General features: G+C 41.8%; 1 protein-coding gene across 6 annotated transcripts; it reads left to right on the forward strand.

Moving 5' to 3' along the window:
• The first annotated feature begins 838 nt into the window (after positions 1 to 838).
• On the forward strand, positions 839 to 14,274 carry LOC118286235 (sorting nexin-14). 6 transcript variants are annotated; one of them, XM_035610523.2, is made up of 30 exons: positions 840 to 1,393; positions 1,556 to 1,676; positions 2,119 to 2,192; positions 2,584 to 2,662; positions 2,746 to 2,789; positions 2,897 to 2,984; positions 3,058 to 3,142; positions 3,228 to 3,384; positions 3,572 to 3,647; positions 3,816 to 3,860; positions 3,996 to 4,076; positions 4,382 to 4,496; positions 4,893 to 5,048; positions 5,179 to 5,303; positions 5,995 to 6,053; positions 6,483 to 6,509; positions 7,362 to 7,508; positions 8,172 to 8,304; positions 8,720 to 8,906; positions 9,716 to 9,799; positions 9,920 to 10,020; positions 11,226 to 11,337; positions 11,451 to 11,491; positions 12,012 to 12,131; positions 12,377 to 12,500; positions 13,034 to 13,198; positions 13,374 to 13,469; positions 13,584 to 13,675; positions 13,832 to 13,888; positions 14,109 to 14,274. In XM_035610523.2, exons 1-30 carry the CDS (start codon positions 1,257 to 1,259, stop codon positions 14,148 to 14,150), a joined length of 2,970 nt encoding a protein of 989 aa, XP_035466416.2. In that variant the 5' UTR covers positions 840 to 1,256; the 3' UTR covers positions 14,151 to 14,274. The 6 variants fall into 6 exon arrangements, with proteins under 6 accessions (XP_047193575.1, XP_035466416.2, XP_047193571.1 ...); XM_047337615.1 differs by having other exon boundaries at positions 14,112 to 14,274; XM_047337617.1 differs by lacking the exon at positions 7,362 to 7,508.
• Positions 14,275 to 18,663: the final 4,389 nt, after the last annotated feature.

An 18,663-nucleotide genomic window follows, 5' to 3' on the forward strand; every position in this document is an offset into this window, starting at 1 on the left:
GGTTTGGTTTGGCAACAGGTCTCTCTTTGCAGTTTAACCATACCTTCTTTTTAGTGGCATTGACACCAGAAAAAGACGAAGTGGGTAAGAATTTTTTTTATTATCAGCAGATAAAAGACTGCCAAACAACTTGGCTTAGAAATATGTCAAAATTGTATAACAGTGAATTCAACTACAAAACCAGCAGAGTTGGTTAGTTGTTAGTTACACCTGTTCTTTTTCTGCTCTGTCGACCAACAGGACAGTAGTAAAAGGTTCTGACGGGGACCGTAAGGTCACTGCGGTCAGTCATGACTCATTTTTACCAATGAGTTTGCAAATGTAGCATCCCCTAAACAATGGTTTGGGCCTCTGGGACCAGACTTTTAAATGTTAAACCTGAATTTTAACAGGTGGCATTTTGAATTCTTCATAGAATCACAGCGTAATTACTATAAGTGATGTACAGATATGTCGTGGGGCGGCAACAGGGTCAACGTGACGTTTAGCACTGTTCTAAAAATCTGCATGTAACCATGGCAACAGCAGCGATGTGGGTGGCCACCACTACAGTGGAACTAATTAATTGGCGGTTAACCCCAATGGCTGTTTCCATGGTAGCCGCCCCCCCCCCTACACACACAAAAGAAGTAAAACAAAAGAAAATATTAAACCTTTCACTTCCCGTAGAAGTGGAGAAGCCGTGAACTGCCACGGTGCGTTTTCTGTGATATTCACAGTGCGAGTCCGTTATTTGACAATGAAGCAAAAAAAAAAAAAAAAAAAAAAATGAAGATGGCGGAGCAGCGTCACGCACCCCGAGACCCTCCCGGCTGCTCGTGGCAGCGCAGCGGAGGTGACGTCACGTGCAGCGCGGACGGGCAGGCAGAGACAGCCGCCGCCGTCGCCCCCTCGCTCGGTGGCCGGAGCGGACATGACAGCCGGAGCGGAGCACCGCCGCGGCCGCTAGCCACACGGCGAGCCGCCGGAGAGCCGGGGCGGGTCCCGCCGCCGCTCGTGCCCTCGTCACACCAACGCGCAGCCTGCGCGTTCGTTCTGCTCCTTCACGATGGTGTCGCTGCCGGACCACGTCGTGTCCGCCGGAGCCGCACAGCAGGTTCCGGCCGGAGTCCACTGATGAGACCTGCTCTCACGCCCTCACTGACGTGGGTTTGAGCTGATCTCGGCTTCACGCCCCTTTGTTGTATTCAAACAGTCGTGCGTTTCTTATTGATCCCAGCGATATGCAGTAGGCTGCACATGCGCACGGACTGAAGATGGGCTGCATCAGTGCTTATCTGCAGAAGATCCGAGGCAGGGTGAAGCTGGACCGGGTCAGGGAGCTGGTCCGACAGTACCCAGTCTTCTGCTTCCTGCTGCTGCTCCTGCTGCTGTCCACTGTGCTTCTGAACAGGTGAGGACATACACTGTTTGATCAGTGCCATACTTCATGCATGACCTCCTCCCTGGCATTCTCATCAATTTCCCCCAAGACTTCTAATGTACGTGTGTATATCTGGATGAAGCTCTAATGTTTTAGTCTATTCACAGCAGGACATGTCTTCTGTTTTCACAGATATATTCACATCATAATCGTGTTCTGGTCCTTCCTGGCCGGAGTTGTCACTTTCTACTGCTCTCTGGGGCCCGAGTCTTTGCTGCCCAACGTGTTCGTCTCCATCAAACCGAAGACCAAGGTATAGGTCACACTGCAGGATTTAGTGACATGACGTGACTACATATATACAGAATGGAATGTGCAGTGGGTTGAAAATAATAAATATTATTATTATTATTATTAGTAGTAGTAGTGGTAGTAGTATTAAATATGGATAAATATGTATGTATTTCATGGAAATATACCATACATGGAATGGTACTGAATAAAGAGTATTATATTAAATATTGTTTTTATGGAGTCTGACAACTGTCGGGGTGAAGGACTGAGGTTTATTGTGATTTCTGAATAAATAGCATTGACAGCATGTTATTCCCTCGAGCCACATCACAGTATAATATCAATACTAAACTCTATAACCAAGTGCCACAAATGAAGGCTACATAGTTGTACATAAACACCCCTATACCTACAAAGGGTCCCCATTATTGCCGTTGATCCTTATAAACGTTCTCTTGCAGTCATACCAGCAGGAGCTGTTTCCACTGGGGCACAGCTGTGCAGTCTGCGGAAAAATCAAATGCAAAAGGCACAGGTGAGTGAGCGGGTTATGGAGTTGCGCAGTGGTAGTTGAGAAAGTGACCGTGCAGTGTTTGTGTTTTTGACCTTGTCACTTGTGTCAACAGTAGTTCTGCTGAAAAGATAAACTCAAGCACCTGGATATTTATGCCGGGTTTTTACTTCTGCTGGTCAACGACAGGGTGAAAATAAAGTGAAATGAATCATTTGGAAACAAACACTGCACATTACTTTAAAATCACTTTGATTTACTGTCGGGCTCTTTATGGGATTTTGCATTAGGTTTGTCAACATGCACTCGGTGGGTGTTCAGTATCACTGTTGTTAATCATTTAGTTATGGAAGATGTGACACCGCCCTCTAGTGATCAGACAGGATTCTAATGTGATTTTATTTTTTAATGCTAGACCGACCTTGTTACTGGAAAACTATCAGCCGTGGCTTGACCTGAAAGTTCCCTCTAAGGTTGACGCTTCTCTCTCAGAGGTAATACATGCATAGATTAAAGTTTCTAATTCAATAACTTGACCAATTTATTCCTATACACAATCCTGTTATTTTTCCCCAAGATTCTGGAGCTTGTTCTTGAAAATTTTGTTTATCCCTGGTACAGGTAAGCTATTTTTTCTGTATTTTTTTTCTGTCATAATACAAATTGAGGCAGTTTTAAAGTCTGTTATGGAGTGACCAAAGGGACTTTTTAATATATTTTTCATTTAGAGACATCACAGATGACGAGGCCTTTGTTGATGAGCTGAGAGTGACTTTGCGTTTCTTTGCAGCTGTGTTAGTCCGACGAACCCAAAAGGTGACGAAATAGAAAGGTCAAAATCTTGGGATACTGACTGACTGAATTATTCTAATAATGTTTTCTCCCTCAGGTGGATGTAGCATCCCTCATCACACAAAAGCTTCTCAAAGTTTCAATGAAGCACATTGAAATAATAAGCAAAGCCAGGCAGAAAGGTATTGCTGACACGCATCACCCACTGACTCCTCTTCTTTGTGTTCACCATGACAAAAGGCAGATTCTCTTTCCTCTCCTCTGTAGTGAAGAACTCGGAGTATCTTCAACAAGCTGCCCTGGAGGAATACGGCCCTGACCTTCATGTTGCCCTGCGCAGTCGCAGAGATGAGCTTCTCTACCTCAGGAACCTGACGGAGATGCTCTTCCCCTACATCCTGCCACCCAAGGCTACAGACTGCAGGTAACTCACAGCTGTGACAGTGAAGACCATGCACAACCCTCATATATATGTCACAATGGGTCACACACACAAAAATTACACCATCTGCGCACTTGGCTGGGCCCTAAAGAGACAAAAATAGATAAGGATCCTTCTTCACCCTTTCACTTTCTTACTTCCTGCTGCCTTCTCTCTTTGCTCCTCTCAGATCTCTTACTCTCCTAATAAGAGAGGTCTTGGCTGGTTCTGTCTTCCTTCCTTCATTGGACTACTTGGCTGATCCTGTGAGTGTAGACACACTTTGGGCTCAATTTAATTCATATTTAGCAAGCATGTCGACCAATGTTATTGATTAGGAGCATGCAAAATGGTAGACAGAGACGTGTCTTTTTTTTAAGAACCCGATCAATGTACCTGCAGTGTTCTTTATTGTTGATTATTTTTGATTTCAGGACACAGTGAACCATTTAATTTTGATATTCATCAACAACTCCCCTGTGAGTACACATTGGTCTTTGAACTTGTGCACATGCACTTCCAATAGCATCTGTGTTTTTGTACATATTGCTGAGTATATGCGATTCACGGGCGAACAAGATAAACATGTTCTCCTTCTACGTTTGTCCCTCAAGCATGAAGAAGCCAAAGAGCCGACTTCGACATTGGTTCCTTTCCTACAGAAATATTCTGATACTCGCAACAAAAAGCCCTCAGTGAGTGTTTCCTCTCATATTGGAGAATGTAGTAATTGTGATTTTCTATCATTACTACATATATAATTTCATACAACATCTGATTCAATTTTAAAACATCTAAGTACCACAACATGAACATGCCACTGGATACTGTTTTCGATAGCATCTAGTACTGTACATACTGTAAGCACAATATGCAGACTCAGTGTGTTTTTAGCCCCTTAGATCAGGTCACACCAAGACACACCTCATAAGAAGTGGGAGGAACCCTCAGCTGAGATTTCCCTTCTGTCTAAGCCACTTCTCTCTCTCTCTTTCACCAGGTGCTTAAGCTTGAGTTGAAGGAAATCAGAGAACAACAAGATCTTCTCTTTCGCTTCATGAACTTTTTGAAGCAAGAGGGGGCTGTGCATGTGCTCCAGTTCTGCCTTGCAGTCGGTAAGTGTTTCCCTCATCTTTTCGGGAGGACCAAGCTCTCAGTCTGTCAAGCTCTTATATTGTTGCTATTCAAGCGTTTAGATTGTGTCACTCATATCCTGCCATCACGGGTTCCTACATCAACTGAAATGTTCACATTAAACTCTAGATGTTTAATCCTAATTGCTCGTAAGACAAGTTGTGTCATTTAGCCTGATAACAGTGCATGTCCTTCTTTGGTTTACTTACTTGAAGTTTGTAGTAGTGGCAATTCCATTCAAAGCAATCCCTATTATAGCCCTTCTCTCCGCTCTCAGCCACTCAGTCAGTCTAAAGTGATCAGAATAACTTACAAAAGACTTTGGTTTGTATTGTTACACACTGAGTTTGATTCGTCTCACTGTCACAACTTCTCAGAGGAATTCAACGACAGGATTCTGTGCCCAGAGCTGTCAGACTCGGCGAAGATGATGCTCCACGAGGAGGTGAAGAAGATCTATGAGACCTACTGCTTGGACGAGAGTGTTGACAAGATCCGCTTCGACCCCTTTATCGTGGAAGAAATACGCAATAGTGTGTGATAAGGATCCTCTCTGTGAAATTCAAATTATTTCAGGTTACTTTTAATTTCTTGAAGAAGCATACATAAGACGTAACTTGATGAACATGAAGTTTGTTCATATTTTGTCATTGTATATCCCAGTTGCAGAGGGGCCGTATGCAGAGGTGGTGAAACTACAGACCATGAGGTGTTTGTTTGAAGCCTACGAGCACGTCCTGTCGCTCCTGGAGAATGTTTTCACCCCCATGTTCTGTCACAGCGACGAGGTCAGCATCTTCATCAAGAAATAAAAAAAACTCAACTCACTGTCACACAGCTCAACACAATCTGACTGAGGCTCGAACCAATTCATTGAGCTCCTCTTTTATATTTGTATGTGCTGATTTCAAAATACTGTGCTTTCGAAATATTTCCGCACAGACTGAATGATGTGATCATCCGGCGTTTGAATTTTGTTTGCGTCAGAAGTATCAAAGCTGCATTTGTCGAATGCTGGAATTAGAGCTGATGTGGAGTCCACTGACTCTCTTACGCCATCCTCATCCGATCTCTCGGCCACCAACCGCTATCGTCCGTGTCATCAATACCAGAAGCGCAACTGGCCAATGAGCCGACGCTGGCGTTTTGCCAAGCTGCCAAGCCGAATTTCACCCCTCCCAGGCTGTTTCATTGAATACAGCTGGGTGGACTATTGCTCAGCCATTGTCCACAGCAGGCCACTGCCCTGCGTGAATAGTGTGTCTGGAAAATAATATGATATTAATTGATTTTTTGTTGTTGTCGCCACTCCTTCTCCTGCTCCAAATAAATCGTGTGGTCATAATTACTATTAAAAAGGTATAAAGAAGTCACACGATGAAATTTTTGTTTATATACAACAACAAATTAGAATTTGAACATGCAGTGTTTAATATACATGACACTCTTTGCCCATTTTCTCTTTCTATGTCACTCCAGTACTTTCGGCAGCTTCTGCGAGGGGCCGAGTCCCCTGCCAGGAATTCCAAGATGAGCAGGTCGGTTTCACTTCAAACTGTTTTTTGTGTTTGTATGTATCACAATAGAATGCTATTCTGAAATGTTTATTGATGAACTGGTAAAGTCACCAATGAGGCTTTCTGTGGAATTAAAACACAGAACGACTCACTGGTATTTTCTTTTTCTAGACACGAAATGGATTAGTGTTTGCACCCACATTAGTATATATTTGTTGGCAATGGCCACTGCAGCATGAATGAAGAATACAGCATGTTCCAGCTGCAGCACATATAAGTTTGAATTCAAAACAAATTTTGTCGCAATACAGTAAAATAAGCTGTAAATTAGCAATACAGAATAATGAAACTTTGATTAGACGTAAACTGAGTTGAGCACAGGGATCACGAGGTGTGGTGTGTATGTGGCCATGGGGCCCTGCCACTAACTCCTTGTGCATATTGTTCCAGAAATAGCCTCAGTATGGATGACATTCGGTGAGTATGAGGCATCGGTGTGCTAATCAAAACAGTGGCTGGCTGAGCGCTGCTGCTGCACGCGAGATACAAAATACACCTCATTGTTGCCTGACTGGTCCACAGAGGAAGACGTGCTGCCTCTTTAACAGATCCACTGCAATCAGGGCTTCAGTTCAATAAGCACTAGTCCATCATGATATATAGTTTTATTCTTAATTTCTCTAATTTCAATTGTGTCGTGTGCGGTGCCTGTGCTTTAAAAAGCAAATGAGAGAAGATTGAACATAATCAACTAATCACATGTCATTAATCACATGTCATTAATCAAATGTTAATCAAGCTAACTGAAAGTAATGGTGCTGAACACATGCAATATAAAAATCTTACTTTTGGAAGGTTCAGGCTTTAGTTTTTTATAGACTTTTATTGCAAAATTAGGTTTGCATGCTTCCAAAATTACTGAATAAATCTTGAGAACTCAGGAAAGGAAGTTGACTAGTTCCGTGTTTGAGTTTTTTCATCTGGTCTTGAAAGCAATCTTGTTATGAATTCAAAGCAGCATAAATCTGAAATAGTAATAGTAAAAAGAAATTAAAAAGAAAGATAATGGCTATTACTGGCACTCCATTTGTATATATTGACCAACTAGGAGCATAAACTCCCTCCATGTTAGCGGTTCAGTAACTCCCCCTTTTACTCTGCCCGTCCATCCGCCTATTTCTCCGTTAATGTATTGCCTCCACCATTGCTGTGTCTGTGACCGTATGTCCACTCTTGATTCTGCATCCACCATAATGCCTGCCCTGGTATGATCAATGGTCCTCTCCCTCCTCTTGCCCGTGCGGGAACCTGACCCTGTTCTGCTTGTAGTTCCTGGGACTGGAGCCCCGAGTCCCCGTCCTCACTGTTCACCGCCTCTGGCAGCTCTTCACCTGCATCTTGTAATTCCCTCCATGCCCAGTCCACGTTCACAACCTTCCCATATGGCTCGCAATCCCACCGCCACTCATCACCAAAGTAAGTCAGGGTCCATCCGTGTGTCACAGGCCACTCAGTGTGATGTCATGCTGTCCACTTTCCCCTCACGTGACCCAAGTCTCGGCCGGATGCCTGCATGGTGAGACCGCTGCATGGGATCCTGTTTTCATTTGTTGTGTTTCCTTCTCCAACTCTGTTGTGGTTTTAAGGCCAAAGACTCCCTGTTGTTTTTGACAATGCAGTGACTTTTCAGTGTTCAGCTCCCTTGTGTATTCGGTTTGTCACCCTTGTGATTTTTATTTCACTTTCTGGCACTCACACAGAGCACCTGTGATGTTGTGCACCTTTTCTGGTTGACTGGTAACTGATAATAATTTTTTATTAAAAATTCCATTCAAATTAGACATCTGTTCATGAAATCACTGCTCGCTGCGGTGTGCTGTGTTTGCTTTTGACCCTGCAGTGCTTAAACTACAACCCAGCAATTGTGAGATTGCTTTAAAGTGACATATTGGCTTTGGATTTGGATACTTAAGCTTTTCCCATCATCATTTTATGCATTGCACTGCTCCTACCTTGCCCCTCTCTCCTTTACGCTGTCTCCTCCTGTGTAACCTCTTTCAAGCTGCATGCGCTTTGCTTAAGCCATGCGTGTCTCCTCCGTCATCCGTCGCCTGATAGCCACTTCGCTTGGCCTTGCAGGAACACGTCAAAGAGGGGCGAGTCCTTCGGGATCAGCCGCATTGGCAGTAAGATCAAAGGAGTGTTCAAGAGCACAACCATGGAGGGAGCCATGCTGCCATCCCACGGACTGGTGGAGGGAGAGGATGATATGGTAAGGTGCAAATAATCCGGACACTCATTTTTAGGTGTCACAAAGTGAAAATACATGCAGTGTAGTAGTTGCTTATCAGCTTAGAGTCTAGATTTAAACACAAATCAAAGAATGAGCTGTAGAAGATGCTCTGATTCATTCTGCATGTATAACTTTAGACTGAATTATAACTTTTTAATTCTATCAAGCTACTACAGAAAGTAAAATTCAAACTTAAGCACTCTGTTACACAATTTTCACTACACTATAACATTTTCCTCTTGGGAGCGCTGGTGAGTAAAGAAAGGAATGCCACAAAGTTCACCAAGCCTGCAGTGTTTTACACAGAAACAGTAGCAGTTTTGATCATGACCTGATTGTTCTAAGTTGACTTACTCCGCTCGACCTTATCCTCCGAAACTTTCTTCCATTTGAGGTGGAGGAGGCCATGATGGTGCTGGAGGATGACTCCCCCATGGAAGCGGCTTCTACCCCCAGCACCCCCCGAAACCTCTCAGCCTGGAACATCACAATCCCTTACATTGATTTCTATGACGACGACGTGAAGAGGGAGAGGATTCCTGTGTTCTGCATCGATGTGGAGCGAAACGACAGGAAGGCAGGTGAGGATGAAAGGACACGAACTCCTGTCTCGCTCACTTAGCGTCGTCTGAGAGAGTCCATGAAGTATCAGAATGAACTGCGGCATCCTTCTCTGTAGGATATAGTTTTGCACATAGTTAAATAAAAGGACAAATGATTATATTAAAGAGTTTTTCCACACGAATTGTTAAAAACTCGTGTTTCTCTGCAACATTAAATTTTCATGAGTAAATAAGCAAATCCTCATAATCTTAGCCAACCAATTTTATCATAACTGTGTTGGTGTAGATTGATTAGAATTGATTTAAAGCTGTCTGTCAACAGAATCAAACAACCTAAACTCTGTCATCACACTTTGATTCAAAACTTTTGATTGGAAAATAAGTTGGGAAATTAATATTTGTTCGACTTCTCATTGCTTTTGGAGTTGTCAACTTGCATATCTCCACCATGTAGCAGTGATTTTAAATATTTCCCATACGGAGCCTCTACTTTGTCGCCAAGATAGATTAAGACCCACCCAGGTAGATGAAATCACATGGTTTGAGCGAAGATCAGTGTTTACATTAGAACACCTTACTTACTCTTTTCAACTCACTAACACATATTTCAGTTGCAAATGCCACACTAACAGTGGGAGCTACAGGGTTTTCTGTGCATTTAGGGAACATCTGTAAATTGTAGCTACAGGAAATAGTCTCTGCATGCACATCAGTCAGACGCCCTGTCACCCTCCAACACATTTAAATTCTCAACCTGTGGCAAACACTGTATATTATCAATTAATGGGTTTTTGACAGTGAGATTTCTCCGTTGTGTTTATCTGCAGTGGGACATGAGACTGAAAACTGGTCTGTATACAGAAGATATCTGGAGTTCTATGTGCTCGAATCAAAGCTCACTGAGTTTCACGGTAAGTTTTGTTCGATGCATTGCTCCGGTTTGCAAACCGAAGTAGAAGGCTGGGCATTGAAAGGGGTTCGTTTAATAACTTTTCAGCTTTGCTTTCTGTGAAATCTTATGCTCTCTATAGGCTCCTTTCCAGACGCACAGTTGCCGTCGAAGAGAATCATCGGCCCCAAGAATTATGAGTTCCTCACATCCAAGCGGGAGGAGTTCCAGGAGTACCTTCAGGTAGATGTTTGAGAATATTGTGATGGTAAACTCCATAGATGGATGAGTCTGGATATGAATTTTTGTAATTCTGTTTATGTAAATTTCTTTTGTAAAGATATTAAAAGAGGCTGCATGAATCTCACATGATAATAAATGTGCCAAGATCTCACCAAGTGTTGTTAAGGTAAAAAAAAAGAAACAAGTCTCACGTTTTCTTAATATTATCCTATGAAAGTTGCTGCACTCTAAAATTCATGAAGAAGAAACACCATCCCACGTATTCTGATTGAAAAGGTTAAGAGCAGATTCAGTTCATATTTCAAGCAGCACTTGAGTGACCAGACATTGAGATTAAATTGAAACAGTCTCAGTTTTTTAAACGCTTGATCGAGCATCCTGGCACGAACACACTCAAAGAAAATAACCCTTTTCAAGTGGTCAATTTGAAACTTTGAGGAAAAATTGTGAAGAATTCTCTCAGACCAAATGATGGAACAGCGAGAAATGATCTCTGTCTGACTCTGCTGTCACAGGGCAGCGGCCAGTGTTTCAAATCACAGAGGGAATGAGTGACAGAGTTCAGACAGAGGCAGCAGTCAGAAAATTGTGATCCACTCTGAAGACTTGTTTTAGCAGAACATTCAAGGATGTTCTGAAGTGCGTTTGAGACTTGGCTGTTAAACCTTTAAGCAGAATAATTATCCAATTAATGTCTCCGCAACTGAAGATTGTTTGTTATCAAGGTTTTCAGAGTGTCCTTGAACACACCACCAAGGGAGGTATTTTAAATGGTCCCTCCTTGAAAGAGCATCACCACAAAACCGTAACATAACTGACAACACACAAAAAAACATAAATACTCACTGTGATGGATTATCTCAGTTCTCTAGTCTCTGCAAGCTGATTGTTATAACGCGCTGAAATGAATGGACAGTAAAGTTTCTCCGAAGGCTGGAAATTAATTATTCCTATGATATGCTGTGAAAAATGGTCAACAATAATGTAAACTCTGTTTAAAGGCTATAAAACATAAAATGCTTAAAGATCCATCAAGTTACAGAACTAATAAAATATCTCTAATGAGTAATATACTGAACCTGCTTTGACTGAACTTCCCCTCTAATGTAAATTACATTTTGAAGCCATCTCTCCCTCTGAATGATGTTCCACTATAGAAGAATATAAATTACAACATTACGTATTGACATTTGCTCTCTTTGCAGAAACTTCTACAGCATCCAGAGCTGAGCAACAGTCAGCTCTTGGCCGACTTCCTGTCTCCTCACAGTATGGAGTCTCAGTTCCTGGACAAGATGTTACCTGACGTGAACCTGGGTACAGTATGAGGCAGATTCTGGACGGGTGTAGACAGCTTGACCGTGGGGTTGCTGCATAAGATATAGTGACATAACTACACATCACTGAGATAAAGTGTTTATGTTCCACAGGGAAAATCATTAAGTCAGTCCCCAGCAAACTGATAAAAGAGGTAAGGAATGCATTCCTAGCATGTGTGTGTGTGTGTGTGTGTGTGTGTGTGTGTGTGTGTGTGTGTGTGTGTGTGTGTGTGTGTGTGTGTGTGTGTGTGTGTGTGTGTGTGTGTGTGTGTGTGTGTGTGTGTGTGTGCGCAAAACATTTGACCCTTTTAAGACTCAATGATGAACTGATTAGTATTTGTTATTCACAGGTAAAAGGTCAAGGTCACTACAACCTCACAAAACACGTTTTTTGTACAACTCAATAATTCATAAGCCAATTATGCAAATACACTTTAATTCCTTCAAAGTTGTATCATATGGTTCAGGTCAGACATGTATGTAAACTGTCATTCTAGATAGAGACAATATAAATGTTTCCCATCACATAAATTAGTAGTTTCAATTGTTTTCCCCTGATTCTTCATCTATTAAACGTTTTTACCTGACGTACCTGCATACTTAAGATAAATGATTCTGTTATTGCAACTTCTACAGTTAAAACTTTGTTGTCTGCTGTGCTTTTTCTGTCAGAAAGGGCAGCATCTGGAGCCTTTCATCCAGTCCTACTTCAACTCCTGTGAATCTCCCAAACCCAAACCCAGCCGCCCCGAGCTCACTATCCTGAGCCCTACCTCAGAGAATGATAAAAAGGTTAGGAATCAAACGGACATAATCCAAATATCTTTTCACTTAAACTTGGCAGAATGCCAATATTAAAATGTTCAAATATGTCCTAAATTTCACATTGACAATACACTGTCCATCCATATTCTAGTTTTTGACCTGGTCTTTTTCTTTTTAATATTGAAGCTGCAATCTTACTTTACTACAGCTCTGTCAGTCTTTTGGCTTAAATGGTTCAACATATTGAAAACTGATGTAAATCCCTGTCCCAGCTCTTCAATGACGTCTTCAAGAACAATGCCAACCGATCGGAAATGACCGAGAAGAGACACAATCAGAACTACTTCATGGAAATGATCACAGTCGAGGGGGTGTATGACTACTTAATGTATGTGGGTAAGTGGAGTTTGTTAATTACAATCTCTGCTCATCAAACCCTATTTATCTCATATTTTATCTTCATTGTAGACATGTGATATGGAACAGTTATTGTCCTGTTTTATTATATTTATTTGCTTGAAAAAAATATGAGAGAGTATCATAGAATTTTTTTAAGAAGAATTACAAAAAGGTCACAGATGAAAATAAATTATTAGTTGTCATGGAAAACATTTCCTTTTTTACCGAATCATTTCCATTAGCATTCCTTGATGAAATACGAGCGTTCGTATAGAAATAGACATTTTTGGAAGAATTTAATTAAATAATTACAGATCCCTCAGAGACACACTCCAAATACAAAACATCAACAGATGAGAGTTGTTGTGGCATTGTAGATATGAAAAGGGCAATAATTATCATTTATTTATATAGATTATTTCTGAATCAAGTTCTCAAACATTTAAATTCCATTTCATGCAAGAGAAACATAGCCCATTTTTCACTCGATTCCTCTCTCCCCCCCGCTGTCTCTCCTTCATGGTTGTCAGGCCGGGTTGTCTTCCATATCCCTGACTGGCTGCACCACCTGCTAATGGGAGGCAGGATCCTGTTCAAGAACACACTGGAGAACTACACAGACTACTGTCTTCAGTACAAGCTGAACCAGGTGGTCCAGGAGCACCGGCTGGTCTCACTCATCACGTTGCTCAGAGGTACACAGCAGTGAAATCACAGATATTGACATAAATGTGAGAGTAACATTTTATTCATGATACTGGTACGTGTTGTTGCTGTGACATGCCTGGCAAAAAGGCAGGCTAGATGTTTCCCCTCGCTGCAGTCTTCACGTAAAAAGCTAAGTCGCGTGAGTATTCTTTGCTTTTGTAGACACAGTCTTCTGTGAGAGCAGTCCACCGCGCTCGGCCCAAGACAAGCAGAGGAGGGCGAATAGGACTTTCGAAGAGATGATGAGCTATATTCCAGGTATTTATTCCGTCTTAAAAGGTCCCTTCCACTTACATTAATTACACACAGACGTGAGAAGAGGCGGCCAATTATATTTGTTGGCTGAGAAATTCATAGGCCATTTCTCTTTAGACCTGCTGGGAAAATGTATCGGTGAAGAGGCCAAGTACGAAGGCGTCCGCCTCCTATTCGATGGATTGCAACAGCCAGTTCTCAACAAACAGGTACAAAGACACGCACACTGTGATTTCAGTGTCAAATTGTGCTGCATTTCGAAATTTGCATTAATTCTACATTTCGTTTGCTGTTATATCTTTTTATGTGAAGACTGTCCCTGTCCTTTATGCTTTTCATCTTCTGCCTGTTTTTGCCTTCCTCAGCTCACATATGTACTGTTGGACATCACCATTCAAGAACTTTTTCCTGAGCTTAACAAGGTAAACTGCTGCTACTCTTGGTTTCTTAAAGAAATGTAGTCTGAATATCCATCCATCCAGAGACTGAATGGACAAAAAGAATTGTGTTAATCTGTTCCATATCTTTTCATAACTGTCTTGTTGTGCCCCCCAGCCATACCTTATTAGTATTATCTGTATATGTAAGTGATGATTTAACGGAACACCTATTTTTGCGCTCACCCTGTTTTTCTTTCTTCAGCAGGTCCAGAAGGAGACCACTGTGATGGCTCCGTGGATGTAAAATTACACTTCAACGGACACAAGCTAACGTGCTTGCCAAGCATTAACTTATACTACAGGTTCTCCTGCTGTAAAATGGCATCTTCTTTGTAAAATAAATAATTAAAATAAATAATTCACAAGTTTGCCTTGTATAATTATTCCTATATATAGAAGAAAACAGTGTGTCCATCTGGTTGATTGGAGCAGGTGGTTGTAGCTGTAGTATAACATAGAACTTAATGACATCTTTTCTACTTCGTACTGATGGGAAACTGTTCCCTTAGCTCACATAGACACTTGAGCCTTGTCCCAATTAAGGGGCCGTCTCCTTCGGAGGCTACATTTGAAGAATGATTGTGTCACAGCGGCGCGACTCGGCTCCTTCAAGCACAGCAGGCAAATCCGACTTTCCATTCCTGAGCAACGGAGGATCCAACGGGTTGATCCTCCCCAGCCAAGCCCTTCCCAGGATTCATTGCGCGCATGTGACAACCTTTCGAATCGTGGGCAGCTCCTTTGCTTGGCGATAGCGGTGAGGACAGAACACGCTGGTGACAGCATTGAGTTTTAAGCGTAACTTGGCACTTTTTACATCTTTGTATTTTGACATTTAACTTGTTCATCTTTCTTGTCTATGAGATCTTAGCATACAGGATTGCCAATACAAGCCAATTTTAAAATTGTACCTGTCATTTTTCTGTGAAATACTGAACAAGTGGAGCCCATTTAAAAGTCTTTCAAATATTGGGTATATGAAAATTATATTGAAAAACATTTCCAGGAAAATTAAAGGTGTGCAAGTGAGTATATTAGTGAAATTCATTATATGAAACAGATCTTTAAAGGCCCTGAAACTAATTTTTTCATCAAGCATACATCAAGCAGCAGGGATCCTTTGTGTTGGTATATCTATAAAAGTTAAATGGGACATAGTAGAATGGAAACAGTCTAAAGGTTAAATAATGATGTAAAGTGTCCGAGGCACTAATGCCTCCACTGAGAGACTAAAAATAGACAGAAACATCAGATGTGTGTGGGGTGATAAGGACACTGTAACCTTCCTAAAGTTAATGCATGAAATGAACCAAAAACCTAAATTTGCCTCACGTTTTCTAAATTGTTTCTCACAGTTTGAGAACAAAATCCTGTTGAGCTGTCTCTCTCTGACTGGAGAATTAGTGCCTTTTTGTATCATCTTGAGGAAACAGTTCGTAATATTCACATGATGGTCATTCGCTCTTTCGTGTTCCCATATTTCTGAATTTTTTCTTCTAGGCCACCAACTTATTGGAATATATGTATTGTACATTGCTGCATATACTTTTTAATCGCCTTTAAAAAAACTAAAAGTGCAAAAGTATTAGTATCAGCATATAATAAAAGTAAACTAAAATAAGCAAACATTTAAACAAATATATTGCAGGTACAAGGCAAGGCAGGGCAAGTTTATGTGTATGTACAGAACTTGAATAAATGTGCTTAGTAACTTCATCACTTTGTTTCTATTCCGAGTTAAGTGGATCCCGTTGGACTCTGTAACCCTGGGTTCCTCCAGCCTTTGAGTATCACTGAACTCCTCGGCCCTTCTGCCTTCTCCAGTCCACTGCCCCTTGGGGGCTAAAACCACTTTACTTGTACGGACCATCGCTGTGATAACATGTTCTTTAATGTTGGCTGAACTTTGAGTGAATGCTCAAACGTCTGATACATGTGGGTTGACTTTGTGCTTTCTGCTTGATGGAGGTGGGTCTTCGTGGACAGTGCGGTGAGAAGTGTTTGCCAAAGATATCACTGAAATGAAACAGCAGCTGCAGTGCAGCCCTGCATCTCTAACGCTCACATTACATAGATAATGATATAGTATGTCTTCTGCATTTTCCCTGCCTTGCCTTTCAGATATTGCTGACAAGGTGATGGATTTCCTGATGCTTTTTTCCGAACATCAACCCCTGTGCCTGTCCTGCTCAATAACCTCTCCTCTTCACACTCCGCGATCCATCACCCACACCAGAGCTGACAGAGCACTTGTGTGCCCACTGAGGACTGGGCCGGTCGCCTCCTCTCACTATCACCTTGTTTGCTTTGGCACACAAACCTCAGTATGTGAGCAAACACACACACACACACACAAACACACACACACACACACACACACACACACACACACACACACACACACACACACAAAAAACCCCAGACGGCTTGAGCCTCCATGGGGCAGCAAATCAAGTCTCATCTTTCATGCTCTCATAATCAAGTCCTATTCTTCTCCTCGTGTCTCCAAGCACCATGTCAATTACAATGTTTGCAGTCTATACCGCTGGGTAATCTTCCTTTAATTGTTTAAATGAGGCCATCTGCCATACTGTAAAGTTGCATGATGTGAATGTTTAGAGAGAGAATTATATGTATTATGCATCATAACTTCACTGGCTGACACAGTGGTGTCACTGTGGCATCATTGCTATGGCTTGAATAAAATACGTCATACATTTGCTTTCCCCCCCTTACCATTGTGGACCAGTTCCAGCTCGTAAAAGTGCTGATAAAACTCATAACTGCCAGCAGTCAGTTTCCCATTTGACCATTCAGCCTCTATATGGACTCGTCCACTCAAGCCAATATGAGCCTGATCGCCAATCAGCAGACGTCATCACCACTTAGCTCATTTCTCCGCTCGTGTTTTACCTCAGGGAATAAAATTCTGCTTATCATTGATGTGCATATCGCCCCCGCTCCTCTGGGAATGCTCTTCAAGTGAGCAGCCCTTCAGCTCGAGGAACCCATTCGACATTCACAGTGAGGGTCTTTCAAAATTGGAGCACTTTTTTTTCTTCTTTTTTTTGGCAGGGGCCCTTCGAGAGCTGATTGGCAGAGCAGAAGGCACCATATGTTATCCGACCCGGCTGGGGCGCAGTGCTGTGGAACGGGTCCTCCAACTCAACATGTGTCCTATATTCCGATTCTCTCATTGTACTTCAATGCAGCCTTCAGATTATACACAGCGGCGGAAAAGTCACCCTGAAGTGAAGTAGCAATACCATGCTGCACTGTAAAAACTAAAGTAAAGGTCCTGCCCTAAAATTCTACTCAAGTAAGTATTTACAGCCAAATGTACATAGAGTATAAAAAATGACTTGTTAGGCAGAATGACTTGTTCAGGCTGTTGTATTGTTTTTCTTCTTCCGACTGCTCCCGTTAACGGGTCACTGACAAATCATCATCTGCCTATTTGATTTGGTATAGATTTCCCTCCCTGACACCATTCCATCCGTATTCTCACTAAGAAGGCAGGTGGAGGTTGGTGAACATGAAGAAAGTTGAGGTAACTCACTATATGACAATATAACTTAGAATTTTTCACTAAAATGTCACAAATTGTGACTACATATACATTATTCCTCATATAGGGAGAAATTATCGGTAATAGATGCAATGTACTGTAATCAAACTGATTTTATTTGAAATGAGCTAAAACTAAGGGGAATTGACCTGTGGACAAACATCGTATGTTCGACATGATGCCAAGTAAAATGCAAAGGGATGCAAATATGAACACATTGCTACCTCACTGAATCCAGATTTCCTACATCTACATATATGAAGACCTGTTAGGATCCCGATTCCAAACATGGCTCATCCAGCTGCTCTGCTTGCACATTTCTCCCACATCTCATCTCATAAATATTGCGATAAGACGGAGCCGTTCCCCACAGCGATGGCTTTGGGCGGGTGGAGAGGGAGGGGAGGAATCTCATGACAACGAGGGATCTGCCCTGATTCGGGTTTGCCCTATTTGGTCACAGCTGTCGACAGCTGTCCGTTTTAAAGGATAGAAAGAGATGACCACAATAACTAAAAGGCCACCCCAAAAAACTGTTAATAATTTTAAAAGTAAGTAAAAGTAAGATTTAAATAACTGTATGTATAATGTTTAATGGCTCCACTATGTGTTTATATGTACAAATGAGTCGGAGGAGACCAAAAACAGAGCGAAAAGGACAGTGAATATCAGACGAGTTAGGCAAAAATATGACCCCGAATGAGTATGTAAATGTTGGTTAAGTTATTATGTTGCCTGAAATTGGCCAAAGAATCCTTTATGCAGGTTTGAGATTTAATTCTGTTCTATTTATTTTGGAGGAGTCTGCCCTATATTTTTTTCAACTTGGAACCGAACTCAATGTGCTATTCAAATGTCAGCAGTACAGCAGACTACAGCCAATACCGACTGGTCTCCCGTCTCCTTCCTGGTAAAAACTTGAGCCATTAACAACCGACCAGCTGAGTGTAAAGTTCGAATTTTTGAATCATCCCAAGTGAATGAATTGAGAAATAAAATACATTGAGAAAATGTTTTAATATTCATGCAACATTTTTACACTTTATCACTAAGAGCTTTTTCTTTTTTAGTTTCAAAATCCTTCCTGTGCTTGCATGTGATATAATGTATTGATTCTAAGGCTTGCTGGAAACCTTATTACCTGACATTCAGGGCCTGTGTGAGATTGGATGGAGCTGAAGCTCGTCCG

The sequence above is a fragment of the Scophthalmus maximus genome, chromosome 15 (genome assembly GCF_022379125.1).
Source record: "Scophthalmus maximus strain ysfricsl-2021 chromosome 15, ASM2237912v1, whole genome shotgun sequence".
Taxonomy (NCBI): Eukaryota; Metazoa; Chordata; class Actinopteri; order Pleuronectiformes; family Scophthalmidae; genus Scophthalmus; species Scophthalmus maximus.